Here is a 16,243-nt window from a genome sequence, read left to right on the forward strand (position 1 = left end):
GACTGCTTGACTTCATTAGAACACTAGAAAACTAAACAATAAGTCACTTTTTTCTACTTAGTTATCATTCTTGGCACCAAAGTGATCAGAGTTAAGGAAAAGATAGGCATTTGGTCTTTCTCTTTCTCTCTCTCTCTCTCTCTCGCTCTCTCTTTTTTTTCTAGTGATATTATCTACTAAACCTTTAATGTAGTCTTAAGCAATACAAAGCACACAGCTTTCCAATGATAACTGAATGTATCTGTGTGAATTTGATGAATTTGCCTCTTTACCATTTGAGAAAAATTGACAGAAGAGGAAAATAATTTTCCTCCCCTTATTTGTTCTTTAAATCTTCCCCTCGTTTTTCATCTGTCTGGTTTTGTCCCAATTTTTAGAGAGACAAAGGGTACTTTAGAGAGGAATGCAATGAACGTTTGCTTTCTGGTATTAATTTGGGGGCATTTCGTGGGCTAATTGGTATTCTTCATTATTGTCTAAAAATCACGTATGTAGAAAACCGTGGTTTTTAATTCAAATATGTTTCCCCTCGTGTGGGAGTGAAACCTCAAAAACAACAGTAAACAACAATGGCAGAAAGACTGCCTGATATAATAGCAAGAGAATTTTACTAGCTCACACACTCCCCAGATTAGATGATGATCTCACCACACTGACTACCGATTTCCTCATTTGAAAAAGAAACGCACGTTGGCCCTATAATTCCTATCGTGTAGGAAGTTAGTAAGGATAAAATATTATTAAATGAGAAAATGGGTAGTCTTGGCCTTTGTTAAAAAATAATTGTGTTACTATTAAAATGAACAGTTAAGAGTAGTTTTAGAAGTTCTTAACATGGGGCTCATTTTCCTTCTAAAGAGATTCTAAATGAGCTGTAAGGTGTCTGTGCACATGTGACATTACCCAGAAACAAAACTGCCAATGCGGATTGCTACATGAGGGTGCGAACAGATTAATAGTGTTTCATTCCAGGCTTAAAGGAATCCGTTATTTAGAAACTAAACGTTAAAAAGTTACAAATTTCAATATAAACATTATTGTGGTTGGTTTGGTTTGGTTTATTGGAGTTTTGATTTTGTCAGATTCTTGATTTTTTTTTTTTTGATTGGTTTGAAACAGATTAAGTTGTTGCTTTTTAAATCTTTGGAGCAATAGCTCAATAAATTGCATTTGCCATTTTTTTTCCTTAAAGTAATTAAATACTTCTTTTTTTGTTGACCAGATTATTTATTTGTAGTACAAGAAAAATGAAGCCTTTGAGTATGCTAATGAAAACAAACGAAATAATAATTAAATCAATAGGGGTACAGAAAACCCATATTTTATAATACAATATTTGTGTGTTCTAAAAAATGTGGAAATCTGGATCATGTGAACACTATTGCAGAGAAAATGCATAGATACATATAAATTCTCTAGTCTTTTCAACCAATTTTGCTGAGCCAATTAGATATTCATAGGAAAGAAATAGAAAAATCCACCTAAACCTCATACCTTATACAAAAGTTATTTCAAAATGTATCATACATTTATATGTACACCTAAAGCTGTAAAACTTTTAGAAAGAAGTAAACACATGAAAAAACTATTCTCTATGGCTACACAGAGTTCTTAGATATAGCACCAAAGGCCCAATCCATAAGAAAAAAAAAAAAAAGTATTGACTTTGTAATAATTAAAAAAAAAATGTGGAAATCCCTGTTAAAAGGATTAAAAAAACAATCTACAGATTGGAAGAAAATATTTGGAAACCAAAGATTACTCAACGGATTTATATCCGGACTATACAAATAACTCTTAAAACTCATCAGTAAAGGGGCGCCTGGGTGGCGCAGTCGGTTAAGCGTCCGACTTCAGCCAGGTCACGATCTCACGGCCTGTGAGTTCGAGCCCCGCGTCAGGCCCTGGGCTGATGGCTCGGAGCCTGGAGCCTGTTTCCGATTCTGTGTCTCCCTCTCTCTCTGCCCCTCCCCCGTTCATGCTCTGTCTCTCTCTGTCCCAAAAAATAAATAAAAAGCGTTGAAAAAAAAAAAAATTAAAAAAAAAAAAACTCATCAGTAAAAAATTAAATAACACAATTATAAAATAGGCAAAAGACATGACAAGACATTTCCCTGAGAGGTTATATGGAAAGCAAAAAAGCACACGAAAAGATGTTGACCATCATTAGTTATCTGGACAATGCAGTTAAAAATTACAATGAGATGTTACTACACACCGACCAGAATGGCTACAAAAACAACACCCGGTGACATCATCTAATGCTGGGAGGTGAGGGGGTGGACGTAAAAAGTGAATTATAGTTTGACAGTTTATTATAAAACTGAGCATGTACTTACCGTACAAGCTAATAATCACACATTTGGGCGGAGTGTGGCACACGTCAGAGAATTACTGACATTTACATAAAAATATTCATGGCAACTCTATTCATAATACAGCCGAAACTGGAAATAATCCACATGTCAGTTACCCGGAGAACGATTAAATAAAGCGTGATACATCCATAAAATGGAATACTACCTGGCCATAAAAAGGAACAGATAATGAATACATGCAGAGCACAATGGATCTCAAGGGCATTATGTTTCATGAAAAAGGCAATACCCTAAACCTTATGTGCTTTATGATTCCATTTATAGTACATCCTCCAAAAGGAAGGAGTGGGGGTGTGTGACAAGAAAGAGGGGTACGAAGGAGTTCACCTGTGGTGACAAAACTCTTCTGTATCCTGATTGGGTGTGGTGACACTGGTCTTTACATGAGATCAAACTGTTTGAGTTACTCACACTCATGCCAACACACACATGCACAGGTACATGGATGTAAGAACCAGTGAAAACCGACAAAATTTTCTCTTTAACACTATTGTACCCATCTGAATTTCCAGGAATTGAAATTGTACTACAGTTATGGAAGATGTAACCACTGGGTTCACTGCAACAAGTATTTAAAATACTCTATGCGGGGCGCCTGGGTGGCTCAGTTGGTTAAGTGTCCGACTTCGACTCAGGTCATGATCTCACGGTCCGTGGGTTCGAGCCTCGTGTCCGGCTCTGTGCTGACAACTCAGAGCCTGGAGCCTGTTTTGGATTTTGTGTCTCCCTCTTTCTCTGACCCTCCCCTGTTGATGCTCTGTCTCTCTCTGTCTCAAAAATAAATAAATGTTTAAAAAATTAAAAAAAATAAAATAAAATACTCTATGCACTGATTTTGAAATTTTCTGAGAATCTACAGTTATTTCAAAATGAAACTTAAAAATCATTTGCTGGAATGAAAGATAAAAGACAAAAGAAATGATGTAAGAAAAATAAGAGTTTCAAAGAATAATCATTAATATTATTGAGAATACTTGAGGCCAAGAAATCCACGAAGTTGAATAATATCAAAATTATAAATTACAACTAACCCCTATGCTATATAAACTTTCCCAAAGCATCCAAAACAAGGGAGGCTCCTCAGGTTACTTTAAATAACTTTACTCATAGTAAAAAAAAAAAAAAAAATGGCAGAATTAAATACCTGCAAACATAAAATCAAACACAAAACAGTTATTAAGAATACGGCTGTCTGTAAGCATTATATGTGAATTTCAATTAAAAACAATTTATTAATGTATTAAGTGCTGATACACAGCACAGAAATGATATCCTTAGGAGAATAACAAAAAAATGATATCTATGAATATTTTCCATTATATCAATATCTCAAAGGAACAAAAAGATACACACCAACTTTTCATTTGATGATGCTAAGAAGCCCTTTGATAAAATTAAACTTAAATTCTGGGTAATGAAATGCAGCCATAATAAGTATTGCAAAAAAAAAAAAAAAGATAAAACTAACACTCAAATCAATAGTCAAGATCTCAATATTGAAACAAGTGGGGTACCATACTTTAAAACAATGATGGAGGGGCACCTGGGTGCCTCAGTCGGCTAAGCATCCGACTTCAGCTCAGGTCACGATCTCGTGGTCCGTGGGCTCGAGCCCCGTGTCGGGCTCTGGGCTGATGGCTCAGAGCCTGGAGCCTGCTTCCGATTCTGTGTCTCCCTCTCTCTCTGCCCCTCCCCTGTTCATGCTCTGTCTCAAAAATAAATAAACGTTAAAAAAAATTAAAACCATGATGGAGAAGAAATGTCTGCTTTCATGCTGTGATTTTTCATAGTGTTCTGAACCTCAGGTCCATACAATAATATGTAAAATATATTTTAAAAATTACTGAAAAGAAGGACATTTGTTTGAGGAAGTGAGATCTAGTGCAGGACTGTAAGGAAATATGGTAGACTTTTAAGCACTTGAAGTCACATTTAAAAATGTAAAATCGGAGAGTTGCTGTTCAACCGGTATAAAGTGTGGGTTATACAAAATGAGTAAGTCTGTGCCTGTAGTTAACAATGTGGTGTTGTGTACTTAAAAATTTTTAAGAGCATAGATCTTAACAATGTTCTTAGCAAATTAAAGTTTAAAAAATTAAAAAAAAAAAGATAGAAATAACTCACTGCGTATTTCTATGATATATACCGAATGCTATCATTTTCACAGGTAATGAATTAAAAATCATTAAGGAAATATTTTATGTGTTTTCTCATACTGTGAAGATCATTCTTGGTCTTATTTCCCACAGGATTAATTTCTGGACAAGATGACAAACTAAAAAGTGTCTATGTGCTTTGGATAGGTCATACATACATTGTAGAAAATCAAAATGACAGAATAGGTGCCCTCGATTCTGGAGAAAATCAGGCATTTCCTTGATGACCCACAAGGTTCTGTTTTTGTTCTTGGTGTGTAAATGCCCAGGGTGGGGAGCAGAGGAGGGAGAGAATACTCAGTAGTTTGCAGAATATGAATATAATAAATGAGCTGACATTAGGGCAATTTGCCTTTCCTGTTTGGTGGAAATAGTTCTAATTTTTCAAATTAATGATTCCCATTATCTTGACTGATACCAAATATCTTTTTGAGAAGTAAAGTATAATATCAGTGATGTTAGATTCTTTTATATCAATATTCTGTCCAAAGACATGTTGTCTCCATGTAAAAAGTTTCTGCTGCCTAAATTTCCAATATCCTACATTATAATCTGGTTTTCTTCTCACCTTCCTTTCTTTCTTGTGTACCGCTCTTTTAATTTTTTTTTTAAGATCATTCTTTCATGATAACTTCTAGATCTTTATGCCTGTTCTTTCTCCTGTATTTCAAGCTGTATGCCCAGTTAACCAGAGAGTTCCGCTTGTATGTCCTAAGGTTACACCACATTTTCTTCTAAGCCTGCCCTGTTTTTTTCAATATCCCTTGCCAAATTACCATAACTCACCAAATTGTGCAGGAAAGATGGACGTGTGGACATCATCCTTAATTCAGTCTGGTCGTTTCTTCTTCATATTTAATCCGTCATTAATTCTGTTGATTCCATCCCCTGAGTACCTCCATACTTTAGCCTCACTCACCCTACCAGAGACCTAACATACCTTCTGGAGTGAATCATGGATGGTTCTGCTGAAGGACCGTCCTATAAAATCAAATTTCTCTTCCAGTCTCACAGCTCACATGCAGGGATACACCACAGTTGTTGCTGTTATCAGTTAAGGCTGAGAGCATGGAGACAATTCCATGGCAGCTTTTAGTGGTGGGAAAATAGTCAGAAGAATACATCCTACGCCCTCTTGGAAAGGGTGAAATGTTACGTTGATGATGTCAACATTCCCTATGGGAAAGTTGGAGTCTGGGAAACCTTCACCTGAGGGCATGCTGTTACCATCTTCAGTTTAGGCAAACACTTCAGCAATCTCCATATAATTTCTCATTTAAAATAACACGTTCTGTAACTGTGGATGTTATTGTCTTTAGGTATCACATCAGGAGGTTTTGCATACAAACCAAATGCTCCCCTGGATCATGGCAACAGCTTGTTAACGAGGTTCCCTATTTCCAGATCCACACTAAAGGTGTCTTCAGAATGAACATTCTAAAATGCAGAAATTTCCCAAACATTTGGATCATGGGATCTCAGATAAAAAATAAAATCTTTTTTTTTTTCCAATTTATAACTTGTGAGTGGACCTCGGTATAAAGTACAAACTTGGTGATATGCCCTTCTAGAACATTCATGGCATCACCTCTGCTCACCTCTGAAGTGTAATCTTTTATTTTTAGGTTAGATGCCAGGTCCTCTGACCCCCAAATGTTTAAGTATTATGTGCTTTGGGTGTTTTATTCTGCACTTTTATTCTTCAGGTATTACGTCCCTCTTCTCCATTAGAATGTAAACTGTGGTGACAGAGACACTTGATCCTGGCCACTGTTGCACCCCCAGGGCCTGAGAAGGCTTGGTGTGTTCAAAACGCCAATGAAATATTTGCTAAACAGATACCTTTGGGATATTCGTCAAATATGTTTATACATTATTTTTTTCATTTATATATTATGTTATATGAATTTTTAGAAAGTATGTTTTTAAAATTCATTTAACAAAAGGAATATATATATATATATAGATAGATAGATAGATATACAAATTTAAGAAAGTACAATTTTTAAATGAATATAAGTAGATATCTATAAGTAAACGTCAAAACATTATATATCTACGGCATTTAAATGCATATAATTTTGTTAAAAGTCCTTTTTAGAAACGTAGAGTATCTCTGTCTCTGTCCAGTACCAAAACATTAGAATACTATGAGCTTCTCAACATTTTCTCCTAATAACATGCTAAACAAAGAAAGAAAACAGACTATCGACTAGATTTTCTTGTTAGCTCTAATTCTATTACTGTATTAATTAAATACTTTGGCCTTTTGAACAGATATTCAACAACAATTTTGAATCCTTTATTTTCTCAAAACAAGTCTAATTTGTAATCATGCTCTCAGTGGAGTGGTATAAAAAGTGACAGTCTTACGCAAATTTGTTGACTATATTTCCAGACAGTGGGAGAAAGAATTTGCATTTATAGCTTGATGCAAGGTACAACTACCTAGGATAACTAAATAAGCAGCAATTTAATTGAAATTTTAAAAATCCTTCCACGTATTCATTTATTGCAGTTCTCACTTTTTGTTTAATGTGCATTAATAGAAATTGTTTATTAAACACATTCCAAGGAATTCAGAATTTATATCAATACTCAATACCTGTATTTTGATTCATCATTTATTTTTTTAATTCATCCTTTATAATCTCATTTGAAAATTCCTCAGCTAATCCTGGAAGTAGATTTCACTGAGATCCGTTCAGGTAACGAAACAGACTCAAATGTATTAACTGTTTGCTCCAAATCCACATATAATACTTACTTCTTTGCCCAGCTATCAAAAAAATGCATGTTTAATAAAGGCCATACCTATATTCTGTGTCAAAAATGAATGTTGTACTGATTTTTTTTTAATCAGAATAATTAATCTAGGAATGGCATTTCAGTAAGTTGGCCCATGTGTGCCTCTTTTTTTTTTTTTTTTTAAAGAAGTCATTATGGGGCGCCTGGGTGGCGCAGTCGGTTAAGCGTCCGACTTCAGCCAGGTCACGATCTCGCGGTCCGTGAGTTCGAGCCCCGCGTCAGGCTCTGGGCTGATGGCTCGGAGCCTGGAGCCTGTTTCCGATTCTGTGTCTCCCTCTCTCTCTGCCCCTCCCCCGTTCATGCTCTGTCTCTCTCTGTCCCAAAAATAAATAAAAAATGTTGAAAAAAAAAATTAAAAAAAAAAAAAAAAGAAGTCATTATGCATGGTAATTGACAGGTGCAAAATGATTATTTTTTTCCCATGATTATCTTTAAAGTCAAATACCATTTGTAGTTCTATAAAATGATTAAATGGAAACTTATGCCAATTTTTAACTACCTTTGACCTGTAAACGCAAATTTCTTTCATTTCCACCTAATAATATGTTCTCTGTCTGCATTCAGGGTTTTCACATGCTATTTCTTTGTCTGGATCACACTTGCCCATTAATTCATGTTTTTTACTCAAGTATTCGTTCACTTCCACCTTGGAAAATCATTTTCTTTCTCCTACGTCAATACTCAGATTATTTTCTTCTTTTTTTCCTCAACCGTTATTTTTGGTGTCTCTCTTTTCTATAGGAATTATATTACTTATTTCTGTGCATGTCTCTGTCTTGTATGAGACTTCGTTTTGTTTGCTTCTTGTATGCCACATCCTTTACAGTGTTTTTTGTTTGTTTGTTTGTTTGTTTGTATGCAAACTTCAGGAACAAGAACAGGTCCAGGGCTTGAACAATGTGTTCTGTGGGGGAATAGAAAATGGTGGCCAGGGGCTTGGGGGTGTGAGACAGAGGGAGAGATTGGTAAAGGATAAACTTTCAGTGATAAGATGAATAAAGTCCAAGGATCGAATGTGTAACATGGTGCCTATGCTGATAAAACTCTATACATTTGCTAAAAAAGTAGGACTTTGAAAAGTGATAAAGATGTAAGGTGATGGATGTGGTAATTAATTCCAGGGAGAGAATCTTTTCACAGCGTATATGTGTACCAAATCATCCTGATGCACAGTTTAAATATTTCCCAATCTTATTTTTCTCAATAAATCGGAAGAAAATGTGCTCTGAGCCCCACGTTCGCTACTCATTTCACGCTAGTGGTAGCGTCAGCTTGCATTCAGATTCTGACCCAACCGTTTTATTTACCTGAGATCCTTAGGTGACCTGAAGCGAAATATAAATAAATATCAAACGGGGACAATAATAGGATTTATCGCATAGGATAATTGTGAAGATGGCCTACGGTGATATATAAAACAATCTCAGGCCCTTAGGTGAGTTCCCATTGAGACGTGGTTATTTTTAGATTTTCTAGGCTGTCACATAATGTTTCCATCATGGATTTTAAAGTGTTATAAATGGAGAATCACACGGATTGGGTCAGAAAAAAAATTCGAAAAAACTCTACCCAAAACAAAGAGGACTTTAAAAATCTGAGTTCTCAGAATTTGTCATCACATGGCCATTCTTCTTTGTCTAATCTTTGCTTTTTGATTTGTCTCGGCCCCTCTCATCAATGTATATGACCATTGATAGGCTCCAGGTAAGTAGATAGAAGGAAATCATTTAGAAATCTAATCAATGCAAAAGATTTTTTCTTAGAATTTTATCTGAAAATGAAAACCAAAACCCTCCCATTGTCATATGAAAAGGAAAATTGAGATCCCTAGTCAAGATTTTTGTGTTCAAAAATGTTGGCCCTGTTTGAGAAATGTGTGTTCTCAAGAATAATGTACATGTTCAGGGTTAGTTCAAAAGAATTAATGATAACTACTATGTGACTGATTCTGTCAGTGGCTTCCTATTTTTGTAAAGTGGTTCATATGTAACTTCAATTTATAAAGCAAGTTTAAGTGGAGGCACATACATTAAAAAGGGACCAGGGTTGGGGCGCCTGGGTGACTCAGCCAGTTAAGCGTCCATCCGACTTCAGCTCAGGTCATGATCTCATGGTTTGTGAGTTCGAGCCCGGTGCCAGGCTGTCTGCTGACAGCTCAGAGCCTGGACCCTGCTTCCGATTCTGTGTCTCCCTCTCTCTCTGCCCCCTCCCCCAACTCACACTCTGTCTCGCTCTCAAGAATAAACATTAAAAAAAAAGGGGGACCAGGGTGCTGAAAGCTATGCATATTCAGTTTGCCTATACATATGTAGAGAGTAGTTTCATTAATTAAACTTATTTAAGAATATATATAAAGTGAAAAATCTCACCAGTGTGCTTCAGCCTTCATTCACAAAATGGAAACATATTCAACATTTAGTCTGATGCATGTATTTAATACAGAGTCAGGTAGTGAGATACATTATTCATTGTCTAAAAATCAAGTCTGCATATGGCAACAAGATAAACATGAATTTCTGCAGTTTGCTATCAATCTTAATTAAACAAATATGCATATAATGAGATTATGCACAGTATTCCATAGGATACCACCTTATCTGTGCAAATCCCAATAAGACTATGTTTTCATGAAGAAAACGCATATAAACACATACTGATTGTGTGAAAAGAACTTTGACAAGCTATGACATATAATTCTACATTTTTTTAGTGTTGATTAATTTTTGAGAGAGAGAGAGGGAGACAGGGTGCGAATGGGGGAGGGGCAGAAAGAGAGGGAGACACAGAATCGGAAGCAGGCTCCAGGCTCCGAGCTGTCAGCACAGAGCCCAACATGGGGCTCAAACCCACGAAACAGTGAGATCATGACCTCACCTGAAGTCAGATGCTCAACTGACTGAGCCACCCAGGTGCCCCATGACATATAATTCTAAACACGCATCCTAAAAGTTAAGTTAGTATCTCCATTTTTTAAATATAAAAAACTAGTAAGTGGCAACGCCAGGGTTCAACATATCAGTGTTTCAAGTTCCCCCTCCCTTTATCCTAGCTATGATGATAATCCAAAATAAAAGCACTACCCTAATATGACACACATTTATTATTATAGGCATGGATTGAATGGAACTATGTTTCGTTGCATTGTCTAACACTGTATGATTATGATTTAATTAGGAATGTGTTATAAAGAAAAAGATAAGTCAAGAAATAGAGAAGTAATGTTCAAATTATGTTAGCTCTTTAAGCAGGTGGATCTGTATCTATTCTTTGAAGTATAACATTATAAATTTTGGGCCTGTCATCTTGCAGCTAAAGATATTTTTGTCTGACACATGGTTAAAAGCACTTGAATTCTAGAAAATTCAAAACAATAACTTCTATAATCAATTTACTTTAATTTCCAGAATGAATCACAATCTCACTATGTGATCATGACAGCATATCTCTTTTTTGACAATAATGAACTACTTGACTGACACATTCATGTCTGGAAAAAAAGAATTAACTGTGAATTGATGTGTTCAAAACTGCACTATTTTACCTTTTTTTTATGATCTGAAATAGGAATTTATTTGATGTGGAACACTTTTGCCATAATCTTTATGGGTCAAAGGAAATCATGTACATTGCCCCTAAGCTCTAACTGCATTATTTCCTCAAATCAGTTTAAAAACTCATTAGTTTAGCTAATACTTTAGTAAGACAATAAGTTTACTGCAGCTATGCTCTCAAATAAGCAGGGAATATATAACTGCAACAAATCATAATGGCCACTATTCAGAAAAGGAAGGGAGAAGAAAAAAAAAAAAGGAAGAAAGGGGGAAATCAGGCAGAGAACATGGGAGGGAATCTTGACTTCTAAGCAGTAATACTTTGAGAACTTCTAACAAACTTAACTGATGGAAATCATCTTATCCATCAAGACTAATTTATTACGCAATATCAAGTCACTCTTTTAAAAGGTACAAGTGAACTTATTTATAATCTGAGAAAATACTGTAATATTCTCCCAAATTTGAGTTATCTTCTGCAATATCCATAAAAAATTGGTACAACAGTTTTGATGAAAGCTAATGATGACGATAATCTTTCTAACAGTAGTTAGTTTCTGGAATCAAAAGCTAGCAACCTATTTCTGTCTTTTCTAGGTAATTCAGACCATCAGTGCAGTGGATAGAGATGAATCCATAGAAGATCACCATTTTTACTTTAATCTGTCTGTGGAAGACACAAAGAACTCAAGTTTTATAATCATAGATAATCAAGGTAATAGCATTCGTCATAATGGCCTTTTATCCTTTCTTTGAGACATGTGTTTGGTTTTAAGGGAATTTATAATGCTGCTGCTTTTTATATGGTTCTTGGGATATGATAACGTTGAGAGAGTAGGGAGTGGCAATGAAAATGGTAAACAAAACTCAAAGTCAAGTTCTGAATACTAACCCCATTTCTCACTGGATTCCTTTAAATGAAAAACCCTTTTTCAAATCATCAGTGGCTATAAGACCTTGCAAACTCTGAAAGACCCTGCAAATATAATTGCATTTCTGACAGAATGGTTCCTTTCACGTCCTTGTAGAACTCAAATTTCAATTTTATGTCTGGGGAAGAAAATGATATGTACTTATAGTCATGTTAGCTCGATGGATCCACAGATATTTGGAGTCATTAATTAGAAGCTATAAATATATAAAATTGGTTTAAGATTATTCCCTTCCTTTCAAAATGGAACGATTACATCAATCTCAGGACACAATGTTCCCAAGGATTTTGTTTGGAGAGACAGAATATTTTATTGCTCCACACAGATACAGAAGTGGAATGACTTTATATAAAGCAGCTCTGTTCTTTTTTCCTTCCCTTCAGTAAAAGTTTTTTCTTGTCATCCTATGGATTTCTATCTTAATTTTACTTTATATCTTAAAGACAGGAAACACCACAGGATTTATTGCACAAGCTTCCATAGTCAAATACCTGTAGCTGTCCTTTCTCACAACTGAGTTTAAGCTTCGAGCTAGGGGAGATGTTTATTTAATTTTTAAAAATGTTTACTCATTTATTTTGAGAGAGAAAGAAAGAATGAACATGAGCTGGGGAGGGGCAGACAGAGAGAATCCCAAGCAGGCTCCGTGCTGCCAGTGCAGAGCCCAACGTGGGGCTTGATCCCAGGATCCCGTGAGATCATGACCTGAGCCAAAATCAAGACCCAGGAGCTCAACCGACTGAGCCCCCCACCAGGCACCCCTGGGGGAGATCTTTTACAGGAGAATAAATGCAGACATGTTCTCCTCCTCTCCTCCTGGTCAAATTCTCCAGTGAAGGAAACTCAAATACTCTTAGGATAAAAAATGCATATAACAGTATAAGAAATTAAGTTTCAGCTTAGATTTATTTACATTAATATAAAATAAGTTGCTGAAGAAAAAGAAGTATATAAAATTGTAAAGAAAATAATTTCATTCAATGTTTGTGATTACAAGTAATCTAATAAAATATATATGGAAAAATGTAAACTTTCTTACCTTTCCAATCTGCCGAGTAAATAAAATGATATCACAAGAGTTTTATAGGTTCCAAGTACATGATGGAGAATTTGCTTTTAAAAGATGATTTGGGAAAAGTCGTTAGCAGGCACACATTTTGAAAGACTTCCGTTTGTTTGCATTTTACTGATTGTGTCTTCTAAGGTTTCATTGATACACAAAACATTTGGGTGGATGACAGGCCAAAAAAAAAAAAGGGTTGGAGGGGGGTGAAATATAGTACCCAGGCACAAGACTGCACCAAAAAAAGATTACTTAGAATATTTTGGGATTCAGGGAAAAACAACTTCAAAAGTGTTGAAGTATATATTGTTCATCTTTGTTAAGCTTTTAAAAATGTTCTATCTAGATGAGTGATCAGTGCTACTAAGGTTTAACTATTATCTGGGTTTTATATAGAAAATGGGTTAATAATGTCAAAGTGAAATGAAACATCCCAACAGAATTTCTCCTACCAAGCAAAACGAATCGTTTTGTCTCATTAGTAAATATATGATTTGAGATCACTTGCTGTGCTACTTGTAAATGACTTTGAAAATCTCGTGTATTTGTAGTATTTGTGAAAATAATGAGTTTCTACTAGAAAAAGAACTGTGTCATGAGTAAATAACCCAAATGAAACTGACTGTCAATGTAAATTTAATGCTGGTCCCCCCCTAGAAAATACTGACATCTCATTAAAAAGCCGCTTTGTTTTCTTTGTTCCACATTTATGTTTTCTACCTTTATCAAGGACGTTTTGGAATTGATTGGTGTAATTCACCTAATTATGTAATTAGTGTTAGGGCCAAGTCAAATCGATAATGACTTTTTGAGTGGATCTTTTGTCTTTTTATCAGAAATTTCCTCTTTGTTTTTTGTTTTTTTAACCTCATATGATACATCTATACCATGACTTCTAGTACATGTGACTGGTGTGAATTTCTTTTGTATTATTGAAAAATGATGCACATGGATTTCTGTTTTAGATAACACAGCTGTAATTTTGACTAATAGAACTGGTTTTAGCCTTCAAGAAGAGCCCCTCTTCTACATATCTGTCTTAATTGCTGACAACGGGAGCCCATCACTTACAAGTACAAACACCCTTACCATACACGTCTGTGACTGTGATGATTATGGCAGTACACAGACCTGCAGGAATAAAGACCGTATGCTTTCTATGGGATTCAGAACAGAAGTCGTACTTGCTATTTTGATAAGCATTATGCTAATATTTGGTAAGTAGTGCTGAACAGAACCTATCTTCATTTATTGAAACTAAGAAATATAAAAAAATAGTTAATTCCATTATCATGGCACAGTATGGGTTTGTGTGTGTGTGTGCATGTGTGTGCGTGTGCATGTATGTGCGTTTAATTGCTCTTCTGGATGTGTTGCAATTCTTAAACCAGTGGAGTCAATAAAAAAAAACAGAGTGGCTGTGGATTTCAAGATGAAAACCAATGATCCTTGAATTCTATGAGTATGTCAGCATGGGTGTCCATTTCTGTTTAGGGATGTTTTTGTCACAATGCATTTCAGCATATACAGTTATATAACAATCGGTCATAATAATGGTGACCTTCTGCTGAGTGCTTATTACACTCCAAGATATTGTCTTGAGTGCTTTACACACAATATGCAATTTGATCCTCATAATAACCTTATGGAGTAGAACTATTATCACCTGCATTTTATGGATGAGGAACGTGAAACTTAAAGCACTAAGTAATTTTGCAAAGGGTCATGTAGCTGGTACACGAGGTGCTGAAATTTCGTAACTGCACACAACTCCCTTCAACCCTATGCTGCAACTCCCTAGGGTCCTGTGGCCATTAAGAAAGTAAATGTTAGTGTGGACGAAGGCAAAAACAGGGTTTTACTTGATCAAAGTGCTAAACACGAAAGAAATTCCAATAAAATAGTTCCCTTTTTTTGTTTGTTTGTTGTTTTCACAAGCAGATAAGTTATACTCATTTTACAGGTGAGGAAAATGAACCCCAAAATGTTTTTTGTCAGGCTTTCAAGACTAAAAATAATTCATTTGGCAAAACCTTTTCTCTTTCTTTAACGTACCCGTGTATAATCTAAACCCTCTCTTGCTTCCCTTGTAACTTCATGTCAAAAGCCAACACAACTTGACTGCGTGTTGAGGGCAATCCCATCAGCCACTGGGTCTGCGTCCCAAACTCACGGCTCAAATTGACATCTATGTTTCAGGACTTGCTTGGCCTTCACTCTCGTTTTTCTCAAAGCTTCAAAAATCATGCCTTTCTCTTTCCCATACAAATTACCATTATTTCCTACCTCGCCTCAGTCTTGACAATAATTTTTTAATGGTCTTTGATCATAAAACTGAAACGAGAGTTACAGAGCTAGGTATCAGAATCAAGTGAAATATGGCAAGTACTGATATACACACAGGTACAGACCTACACCAAGTCTCAAAACCCTATAAGGAAACCAAGGGCAGCCTCACAGTCAAGGGCATGAGTAATATTTAGAGGGTTGGAAATATGGGTCAACCAGTAGTCAGTAGTTTCCTCTGAAAGTTTTGTGAATACTCTCCAATTCACAGATTGAAAAATTATTTATTAATTCCCTTTCTATAACAACCATATATCTGAGCTGCATTTTATAGTACCTGGATTCAAACCTAATGGCCTTATTTCAAGAACACGATTTCAATTTTTTTAAATGTAAGGTTTATATAAAGTATTGCCCAATGTATTTCTCTTTATGATAATATGGATAACATCACTTCATCTTTGTTTCAATTCCTATAGATGAAATTCTGAATACATCCAAGGCTGTGAAAGGGTTGGCTAGCCTTGACACACACACACACACACACACACACACACACACACACAATTTTTATTTACTATAATAATAATAATAATAATAATAAAAAGCATTCTGAAATTGTTCTATTTCTCCATAATGTTAAAATTATCTTAGGTCACAAACATTGATTGTGGGCATCCCAGTGTTATGTTTTTTGTTTTTTTTTTAATGATAGTTCGGGATTTCTGAAATGACTGTGGTGTCACAGAGCACAGGTAGCAAACCAACTATGGTGGCATATACTTTCTAGTCAGGAAATATTAACTTAGAAAATAATTATGCCACAGAATTTTCCTCAGTGGGGAATTTCAAACTGCTCCGTTGTGCTTACCCTCTCTTAACGTGGATCGTTGGTTACTAAAATTGACCAATGCATATAGGTTGGAAAATGTTCCCTTTCACTGCTTTTCTTTTAGTTTTCAAGATCTAAAAAAATAAAATTTTAAATTATCCTCAAAACACAGTTTGCTATATTTTTATGGTTTTCTACTCCAGAAAGATTGTTAGACTGCCTTGTGTCCTCTGGCCT

At 35.5% G+C, this 16,243-nt stretch overlaps 1 protein-coding gene across 3 annotated transcripts in view; it reads left to right on the top strand.

Moving 5' to 3' along the window:
* Positions 1-16,243, top strand: part of CDH19 (cadherin 19) — a 103,744-nt gene that overhangs the window by 83,309 nt on the left and 4,192 nt on the right. For 2 of the 3 annotated variants that reach the window (XM_058691850.1, XM_058691849.1), the window contains exons 10-11: positions 11,491-11,608; positions 13,854-14,105. In XM_058691850.1, the coding sequence (XP_058547833.1) occupies positions 11,491-11,608; positions 13,854-14,105 (370 nt within the window). Of the gene's footprint in view, positions 1-11,490; positions 11,609-13,853; positions 14,106-16,243 lie in introns of those variants that run through there. The other variant, XM_058691851.1, reaches the window with a different exon arrangement.

The sequence above is a fragment of the Neofelis nebulosa genome, chromosome 11 (genome assembly GCF_028018385.1).
Source record: "Neofelis nebulosa isolate mNeoNeb1 chromosome 11, mNeoNeb1.pri, whole genome shotgun sequence".
Classification (NCBI taxonomy): domain Eukaryota; kingdom Metazoa; phylum Chordata; class Mammalia; order Carnivora; family Felidae; genus Neofelis; species Neofelis nebulosa.